This window comes from Papaver somniferum, chromosome 10 (assembly GCF_003573695.1).
Source record: "Papaver somniferum cultivar HN1 chromosome 10, ASM357369v1, whole genome shotgun sequence".
Classification (NCBI taxonomy): domain Eukaryota; kingdom Viridiplantae; phylum Streptophyta; class Magnoliopsida; order Ranunculales; family Papaveraceae; genus Papaver; species Papaver somniferum.
This window is the reverse complement of record NC_039367.1, coordinates 20,818,999-20,828,880: the sequence shown is the minus strand read 5'-3', so window position 1 is coordinate 20,828,880 and position 9,882 is coordinate 20,818,999. Positions and strand designations below refer to the sequence as shown.

Here is a 9,882-nt window from a genome sequence, read left to right as displayed (position 1 = left end):
ACCTTGTTGATTGGAGATTCCAAGATCAAGGTTTCGAATGAAATAACTAATTTATGGTAAAGGTAAACACTATCAGAGAATTTCATTCTTTGTCCCTTCCCTATGGTGTTGATGTGATAGTGTGACTGCATGTCGAGGATGACTTTTAAATAAGTCTTAATGAGTTCCATAGTTTCAATTTAAGATTGAAGTGGGGTGTAGCAGTAAACACTCTTGATGGAACTCACCTATCTGAATGTGGAAGTGGGACCGCTTCCTATGAGAATTGAGCCGATTCTCTACAGCATTCTGAGAAACATGATATGTCCAGGGCCAAATTGGACAAAACGACACGAACTTAGCAACGCCAGGAGGATATCATGCGTGGTTGTTGTCGCGAATTACACCGAAACACTATCAGTTCAAGACTAGGTTCACTGTTTAGCAAGTAGTTCCGGTAACTTCTTACTAAGTAAGGGTTCAAGACCTCATGGACACCTTTGCCTAAATGGTATTTCCTTACTTTGATTTTTCGTTTTTTTTTTCCGAAATTTCATTCATGTGGGGGATTGTTGGAGAAAAATGAGCTTTTAATAAAAAATGTTTTGGTCTTGGTGTGGTTTGATCTAGTGACCTATGGGTCCAAGGATACTTGCTCATTTTATGAGTGAATGAATGTCTCTTTAGTCCCACATTGGGTACAATAGAGAAGGGGTTTCATTATATAACCATATTCTTATGGTACAATAGAAAAATACATGTTTCGACCCATGCATATGCGCGTATACCATGTACCAAGTTCTTCTTTTACACGGATTTATTCCTGGGGAGTTTTTCTTTAGGAAATTAATTCCAAAATTATTTTCTTAAGAGTTTTATTTATGGGTAAATCCTTTTACGTGTTTTACTTGTTTTTGAAGAAAACCAAAAGCTAACTTGATTTGCAAGTATTTTATCCTATAAATACAACTCGAAATTCTGTTTTAATAACATACAAGAAGCGACCATCTTTCTGTCTTATTTTCTTCATCTTCTTGCTTTTGTGAGTTTGCGGTGTTTTACTTTCCATCCTCGTTGCTGAGTTCGAAGAGAACGTAACTTGCGTTGTGCTAACTCAAGTTATATCAGGCAGTCTTATCCTGGACACATCTTCGCTGTGAGGGATTTAGCATTACTCAAATCGAGTATACCCGCGAATTAATGTGTTAAGAACAACTTGTTAAACCTGTGATTCTGTCCTCGTCAAATTATTTCGGTGGAGCTGTTACGTATTAGTTCTTTACATATTATTTTGATACATCTAACGTGTTGTTCATCGTTGCAAGATTCCAACAAAATTTTCTTTAACTCCATGACCCCAGTAAACTTTTTACAGGTTTTATCGGAAATCGCGTCTTAAAAATGGCAAAATTGCAAGGGAGTATACAAAATGTAAGAAAAGCCCCATTCACAAATAGTACCACTTGAAGCTTCATATTCTGTAACCCATCTCTAGTGTTTTTTTTAGGGCATGATCGATATTGATACGATGGAGACCCAGAAAAAGGCCGGTGATGATAAACAGCTCTGCAGAAGAAACCATGGGAAAAAGTGGAAATGCAAGGATGTAAGTGGTGATAATCATCTACAATATTGTGAAAAACATTTCAAGTTTTACACAAATTTTATAGCAAAAAATCCTTCTCTAACGATTTCAAAGAGACGTAATCCTCTTGAGTCTGAAACTCCGAAGAAGAAGAAGCAGAAGTTGAATTCTGATGAGGGTTGTTCTATTATCATCCCTCCAGATGAACAGCGTTGTTGTAGAACTGATGGAGTAAAATAGAGATGCAAGAATTTTAGGTTTAGTGGTAGTGATACTACTTATTGTGAAAAACATTACAATATGAGTAAAAAGTATGGGAAAAATTATCAGCTTAAGAAGACGAGGGGAGATGATGAAGGTGATTCTATACAAACTGGGGATTCAAATTGCTCGAGGCAAATGGAAGATGACCTCACAGGAATTCAACCACCTGCTAACGATACCAGCTGTGAGTAACTCTTGCGCATTTACATGTTTTCATGTTTCAACGTGTCTTCATTTTAGTGATTTATGATTTGTTCTTGTTGTACATTTCGTTTGCTTACATGTAATGATAACTAATTGAAAAATTTCATAGTTTCATCTGTTAAGTCCCCCTTATGAATGAGTACCCCAAAGAGTAAGTAGTACTGCATTGTCTAACTAATTGGGAATTTTCTATCCAGCTGATAGAATTGTTGAAGGTGGTTCTGCCAATACCGGGACGAAGAGGGAAAAAATCAAAAGAATGGAATCGTCTAAAGAACCAAAATCATTGACTAGAATTAGGGAACCTGTGGTTGGACTGGAGAGTTTGGAGCATTATAAGAGTAAGTGTTTTGAGTTGTCTGTGGAGCTTGAGAAGAAGAAAGTGGAGTGCACCGAACTCCAGGGTAAATTGGCAGAGGTAGAAACTAGAAAGACTGCTGCTAAAGATGAGATTGAAAGGACACCTGAGGATGCAACTGAACATTGGAGGAAGATGTATTCCGATTTGGAGAGTCGAGTCCTGAGAATTGAGAATCAATTAGAGTCTCGTGTTTCGAATTTGGAGAGCCTAGTCCTGAGAAATGGGAAGGGAAGTTCAATATTGAGATGTGTCGAATTGCATAATGCTGAAAACATGGAGGCCGAAGCACGGGGTTTACAGAATGAAGTTACTCAAAGTGGTGAAAAGCAGAAAGATAAAAACAGCAGGAGCATACCTAATGTTGAAAACAACAACGGAGGGGGGAAGGATTCTCATGTGTATGAGTTGAAAACTGAAGAAAAGGTGCTTGTGTATGACGTTGGCATCAATAAACATCGTGAATCAGAGTCTGAATTTCCCAGATACTCTGCTGTGAACATGTCTTGTGGAAGTCTAGATTTATCAAGTAGGGGTGAAAATATTGAAGAAGGGAAGGGTTGGGGTTATGTGGAGGAGAGACCATCTCAACATGGATCATTATCTCAAGATCATTTAGAAATGAGTCAGAAGCCTTTTGTGAACGTGGTCTCATGTAGCGGTGGTGAAAGTTTTGGTGAATCTTTTGCAGAAGATTCTGATAGCGACCTTATGGACATGATGGCGATGAAATATAGGACTAAGAACAAAGATAGAGAAATAAAATGGAAATTTGAGGCTGATATGCTTTCTTCATTTGAGGAGGATCCTGAGCTCTGTATGAAAGCTGTTTGTGCTCTCTATAGACAGCAAATATCTGAAGACGAAATATCAGCCAATGGGTTGTTCCATTACAGCGATGCACTCAGGTATGTTAAGAATTCTCTACACTTTTCCTTCATTACCGATTCGCTTATACTTGAAAAGTGGATGGAATTACTGTTTTTGCAGTTGGAATACGTTGGCTGTTCAATGTTGCAAAAATTTGAAAGCTTGTTGGCCGACATTCATATATTATCTTTGTGCAATTGCTTAATCTATTGCATGGACTCTTTTCATATTTTGTTGCCGAATTTGGTTTATTAGGTTGTTTTCTTATATCACAACTTGCCATAACATATAAATGATGCAATTTCTCTAATATTTCATATTTGGCTTTACCTTAAAAGAACTATCCTCTCATTTTGGCAGTAATTAGAGCATTATTACTTGCATACCACAGTGTCTGAAGACTTACCTCTATTCTTCAAATCAAATTGCATGTCGAGGGGAATGATCATTTCATACATTTTTTTCCTCATATCCCAGTCACAATATGCTATCATTACTGAAACCTATGGTTGTAAAATCCTCAATATAGTTAGTGCCTAGTGGGGATATAAGATGATCCTGCATATAACTTTAAATGGCGTTGACACTACCTCGCTCATAAATATGAAATTTCAATCTCTGTACTGACAGCGGACTTTGTAAATCGATTATCGACAGAGTTGGGTGGCACAAGAAAAAAAATGTGATCGATTTTACCGTAATTGTGAGATAAAGGATTTGCTGGCTTCCCCAGATTTCATATATGTTGTTGTTAGTTGAACAGTGGGAGCAACAGATTTTCTTGGTCATGGCTGCACCTGCTCAGGGCAGGGAAAGCCAGCCAGCAAAATTTACAGTTATGTCGAGCAATGAACAAAATGGAAATGAGGAGAATTAACAGTAGTATCTTCTCATGGTCTTCTTTTCTTTTGATAGAGTTCTCATGGTTTCCCGTTTTCTAACTCAACAAGGGTACTACTTTGGGCAAGTTTCTAACGGATGGATCCTGCAAAGGTGGCCTAAAGAAGTCCGTGGAAGAGTTGGAGATAATCGACTCTAAAGCTGTTGAAGACTGCAAGAGGTTGGCTAGAAGCTACTCGAAGCAGTTATTCAGTATCTACCAAAACAGAAAAGATCCTTTTTTCTTTCCTGCTACAACTGCTAGCCATGGAGATCAGACTGCTAAGCGATAGATTATTGGTTCTGTAAGTGGCCTTCACTCTTTTCACCAGGCAATGCAATCATGCATCTCCTTTTAACCTCCTCAAATGCTGTACGTATATAAATTTGAAAACTGGTTAGTTTATATACCAAATGATACATTGGATGTGCATTGATTATCCAATATAGTAAGTCATATTATGGTAGCTGTGACTTCTGGTTGTTTTTGATAGGAGAAAAAACAACCCTTGTTTAGCTCAAGTAACTGATACTGAAATGCGTAAAATCTAATTATTAAAATTAAAGCTAGATTCCCCTTCTTTTTATTTTGTTTTTTGTTGTTACGTCTCTTTTGTTAATAAAATTAGTGACATGGTAGGTGACTCTGTTGCAAAGATTGTCATGGAACAGAGGTTACTTACTTTCCCAACTTAATGGGGAAAAAAGTTAGAAAAAGATAGAGGTAAATTGACTATGTGCTTTACATCTTCCCGTTTACTTAAATTACGGTTGCATTTGTAAACTGGAACGCAATCAATTAATGAAACTGTCAGCAACACATTTCTTTTTAATGTGAACTGATTTTTAATATTTGAAGCTTGATAGGCATAAATTAGCTAATCAGTAGATTTTTCTTTTTTGATTCAAAAAAGATAAATTTTTAAGATTAAGAATGATTGTGAACATAGTTTGCTGCCTCCTCCAAGATTACAGAAGCAATGAAGTTCGGAGGATAAGCATGCCAAATATTAGACACTCTCAGATTTCTCGCATGCCTAGCCAATCTATCAGCTGGCTTATTAAACTTTCTACTTAAAAATTTGCAAACCCATAAAGGATGTTTTCCTAAAAAAGATCTTATCTCTAAAATTAGGACTTGGTTCTGCCATGCAACCTGCTTGTATGTCTCCATTTACAGCCTTGATGACCAGCTTCGCATCTAACTCAAAGCACACCATCTGTAGCTCTAGATTTTCAGCAACTTGCATAGCCTGAATCAATTCCTTGCACTCAGCTTCCTCTGCGTTCACGATTCCATTAGCAATGGTGCATTCAGCTCGGATGAATTGACCTGCAAAATCACGACAAATCAGTCCCCATCCAGAATGTTCAACATTATTAACAGATTTAAAAGAGGCATCACAGCATATAGAGTAATAAGGTGAGGATAGAGGCATCCATTTGGTAACAGATGTTCCACTGTCAATGACAGAAACTTCAGTTTGGTGTTTGTGCACCATTTTCTGTCCTGTTGTAGCATTTAGTAGCTCGATTGATTTAATGACTCCCACTGGGTTTGGTCTGGCATTATCAAACACACACTTGCAGCGTTCTTTCCATATCTCCCATGCTGTATTTGCCATCTTAACAATCCAGTCATCTTCAATCTGAGAGAACTCACTGTTGAACCAGCTTTTGATCCATTCTTGTACACTGGTATCTGGATTCATCATGCTTCTTCTCGCCCCAGGACGTGTAGTCCAAACTGCCCTAGAGAACGAACATGCCAACAGAATATGTTTCGTTGTTTCAGTACCATTCTGACACATCTTGCATTGATCTCCTGTGTATCCCATTACTCTAGCCATTCTCTCATTTGATGGCACAATATCTATCATGCACTTCCATAAGAAATGCTTGACTTTTGGCAGAGTAGGAATAGCCCAAAGCTTTTTCCAGAGCTTAGCTGCTTCCTCATCGAAGGTACTATTTACATTCTTCAATTCAACCAGTTTTCTATAAGCCGACTTCACCGAAAACACCCCATTACGTGTCAACATCCACATTAATCTATCTTCAAAGTTATGCTGTATATTTATTTGCAAGATTTTTGTTGCATCCTCTTCTGTAAAAAGATTTTGAACAATCTCTGCCTTCCAAGTTTTAGTTTTCTGATCAATCAGTTCGCTAACATGGTTGTACTGCTCCACAATTTGAATGTCTGCTGCTGGTATTGGTGGTGATTGTCTTCCTGGTATCCAGTTATCCAACCAAGTGCATACTCTACTACCAAGTGCATACTTCCTGGTATCCAGTAGATTAAACATAAACCGATTTTTAATGTGAACTGATTTTTTAATATAAGGTTTCTTTTTCATTTTGTAGCGCCATACATACCTACAACGATTCGAAGCAAACACTAGGGTACCATTCAGATGGAAGGAGACAGTCTAGGAAACATGTAGTGGTGTACAGATGCTTTAAAACTCTAGTAAGACAAGTGGCTTAACAGAAGCAAATTTGCATTCCGATCACAAACCTAACGGGATAGAGCTAAGAAGATGAAAGAGAATACCCAAACTAGCATGTACCATGAATTGAGTTCGAGATCCTGAAAAGAACATTTTTTGGCGAAAGCACACGATCGTGGAAGGAGAATGGCGTCCATCCTAGGATTTTAGAAAGTAGAAACACAACTACGAATTCTACAATGAAATCTTATAATAAGTCAGGACTCAGGAGTCAGGACCAAATCCAGTCGCACAAAAGTCAGAATTTAACGGGCAGGCTCCGGTTTTCTCGCCGAAATTACACTCCGAATCCGAACCCAAAACCCTAATAAAACAAAAAAAAAACCCTTCTCTTTACTTCTCTATATATCGAGAGACCTCAAAACCCTAATAAAAAAAGGAAAACCCCTTTTAGATAATCTCTTTCAGCTTCTCTCTCTCTATATATATCTCATCATCCCCTTTTGAATCAAAGTGAAATCAGACTCCGTAACAAAGAAACGAGTTACTAGAGAAAACAAAGATAACGGAGAAGGTACTCACGCTTCATACTCTCGTTCTGAAATCAGCTAAATGTGCATCAGATCTGTGTGCTGCACCAAGTTGCTCTTGATAAAATTCCAGTAGTTTTATTCTTGGTATTGATGTTGGTCTGATTGGAGCTGTTCAAGGTGCAATCTCAGTCGTCGAAGATATTACTACTGCTAATTGTAAATCTACTAGAAAAACATATGGATATCTATTGAACGAGAGTAAAACTGCCAGATGCTTGTGTACATGGAAATTGTTTAGGCTTGACAATGTCCATGTATACCATCATCTGGTAGTTCTTATCATCGACCAACTCGCCGATCGGATCACCCAGAGGAACTCTTGTGACCAAGGTAATTAGTGAATTTCAATGAGCGACATTATTGTTTTGAGTCTGTTGATTACTATTACTTGATTTTGGTTGCTATAGTCTAGTCTAGTATTGAGATTGAAGTTAATTTGGGAGTGCTAGGTTCTAATTGAGTACATTTGAATTAGTTTCCTTCTGAATTTTGAATAGTTGATGCTGTCTTAATTGCTTTTAAACAAAGTACATACAATTATGTTTCCCCGTGGCCTAGTCTTTTAGTTTGTTAGTGGAATCAAACCCCATGATACTTGGTGGACACTGAAATGTAACATTTTAAAGATGCTTGTCATTAATATTTCCTTCTTGCATGTGTTTTGGTCTCTTATTGCTTATCCTGATCACTGCGATACATAACAAAGGGAGTACTCTTGCTTCTAAGGATAATAATTAGTGTGATATGTAATTTGTTCTAATTGATGAAACTAAACAGTGTTTGAGTATTGATTACTTGTCTATCCTGCTCTGACAGATCTTTCAGACACGAGAAAGCAGTGCCGTCATCAACTGTGTACGGCATGTAAGAGTTCTATCCTGCACTGCAGTTATTTAAAGATGTCAAAACAAAGACCTATCTGCCTGTCGTGGCACTGGAATCTACATGGATGGTTGGTAAATGTTTGTAAAGCATCGCTAAAGATTCGTCCCTTTCGTTTTGAGATGAAGTATATATTTGATGTTGAACATACTTAAGGTATTCTGGTTGTGACCTTATGCATATGCTGGCGATGAACTATGGGGATAAGAACAAAGGCAAAGAGAATAAAATGGATATTTGAGGCTGATATGCTTTCTTCAGTAGAGGAGGATCCTGAGCTCTGAAGGAAAGCTGTTTGTGCTCTCTATTAACAGTAAACATCTGAATAATAAATATAGACAATGGGTTCCATTACAGCGACGTGCTCAGGTATGTCAAAAATTCTCTACACTTTTCCTTCATTTCCAATTCCGGATGAAATTACTATTTTTGCAGTTACTGTTGGCTTTTCAATGTTGCAAAAATCTGAAAGCTCATTGGTTTACATTTGTATACTGTCTGTGTTCAATTGCTTAAGCTATTTCATGGACTCTTTCCATACTCTGCTATTGAATCCTTAGGTCGTTTTCTTATTATCTTAATTAGCCATATCATATGGATGATCCAATTACTCTAATGTTTGGCTTTACCTTAGAAAACTATCCTCTCATTGGCAGTAGATAGAGCATTATTACCTGCATATCACAATGTCTGAAGACTTACCTTTATAGTTTATATACTTCGGAATCAAAATGCGTGTCTAGAGGAATTCTCATATCCCAGTTAAAATACAGCACATCCTATCTGAAACCTTGTGGTTGTAATTTCTCAATATAGTTGGTGGAGATATAAGATGATCCTGCAAATAGCCTTAATTGGCGTCGGCACTACCTGACTCATCATTACGAAATTTCAATCTCTGTACTGACTGCGGAATTTGTATATCCTTTATTGGCGGAGTTGGGCGACACAAGAAAAATCAGTTGTCGGTATAAGCAGATTAAGGATTTGCTGGCTTCCCCAGATTTCGCATCTGTAATTGTTAGTTGACCGGTGGGAACAACAGAGCTCGTAGCTGCATCTGCACAGGGCAGGAAATCCAGCCAGCAAAAGGTGACCTAAAGAAGTTTATGAAACATTTGGAGATGAATATGTAGCCAGCCTCTTGCAGTCTTCAACAGCTTCAAAGATGAATATCTCCAACTCTTTCACAGACTTCTTTATGTCACCTTTGCAGGCTAGAAGCTACCCAAAGCAGTTACTCAGTATCTACCGAAACAGAAAAGATGATTGTTTCTTTCTTGCTAGAAGTGCCAGGCATGGAGATCAAACTGCCAAGTGATAGATTGTTGCGTAACTTTGTAAGTGGCCTTCACTCTTTTCACTAGGCATTGCAATCTTGCATATTGTTTTAGCCTCCTCAAATGTTTGTACATATATAAAATCAAAAACTGGTTAATATACCAAATGGTGCGTTGGATGTGTATGATATTCAAATTCAGATTGTTTTGGTAGGTTTACATGGATGAAAAACAACCCTTGTTGAGCTCATGGAACCGATACTGAAATGCGTAAATCTAATTACTGAAATAAAACTAGATTACCCTTTCTTTTTTCTTTCTTTTTCTTTCTTTTTTAATTGTTGCTTCTTTTGTTAATAAAACTACTACAAGGTAGCTGACTACGACTCACTGTGTTGCAAAGATTGTCATATAACAGAGGTTTCTGACCCAGCTTTATGGGAAAGAAGTTGCAAAAAGATATTGAGAATTTGAAGTTATAACGTCTTCTCTTTCCAAGATATTATGGTTGCATTGTAATCTGGAATGCAATCAG

General features: G+C 37.5%; 1 protein-coding gene and 1 long non-coding RNA gene across 6 annotated transcripts; both read left to right on the top strand.

Moving 5' to 3' along the window:
* The first annotated feature begins 1,406 nt into the window (after window positions 1–1,406).
* Window positions 1,407–4,704, top strand: LOC113317363. Of its 4 annotated transcripts, none has more exons than XM_026565487.1 (3): window positions 1,407–2,012; window positions 2,230–3,298; window positions 4,211–4,704. In XM_026565487.1, exons 1-3 carry the CDS (start codon window positions 1,865–1,867, stop codon window positions 4,233–4,235), a joined length of 1,242 nt encoding a protein of 413 aa, XP_026421272.1. In that variant the 5' UTR covers window positions 1,407–1,864; the 3' UTR covers window positions 4,236–4,704. The 4 variants fall into 4 exon arrangements, with proteins under 4 accessions (XP_026421272.1, XP_026421271.1, XP_026421270.1 ...); XM_026565486.1 differs by having other exon boundaries at window positions 3,918–4,704; XM_026565485.1 differs by having other exon boundaries at window positions 3,891–4,704.
* A 2,382-nt stretch (window positions 4,705–7,086) lies between these two features.
* On the top strand, window positions 7,087–9,659 carry LOC113319080. 2 transcript variants are annotated; one of them, XR_003345060.1, is made up of 3 exons: window positions 7,087–7,515; window positions 8,002–8,436; window positions 8,884–9,659. It is a non-coding gene; the product is annotated as an uncharacterized LOC113319080 (long non-coding RNA). The 2 variants fall into 2 exon arrangements; XR_003345061.1 differs by having other exon boundaries at window positions 8,002–9,659.
* Window positions 9,660–9,882: the final 223 nt, after the last annotated feature.

What these genes read in the sequence shown, in the direction of transcription:
- LOC113317363 (XM_026565484.1), top strand. Translation starts at nt 1,865, where the DNA reads ATGAGTAAAAAGTATGGGAAAAATTATCAGCTTAAGAAGACGAGGGGA. An exon ending in ACCTGCTAACGATACCAGCT is followed by an intron (nt 2,013 to 2,229) that starts GTGAGTAACTCT and finishes TTTTCTATCCAG; the next exon opens with CTGATAGAATTGTTGAAGGT. An exon ending in CATTACAGCGATGCACTCAG is followed by an intron (nt 3,299 to 3,380) that starts GTATGTTAAGAA and finishes CTGTTTTTGCAG; the next exon opens with TTGGAATACGTTGGCTGTTC.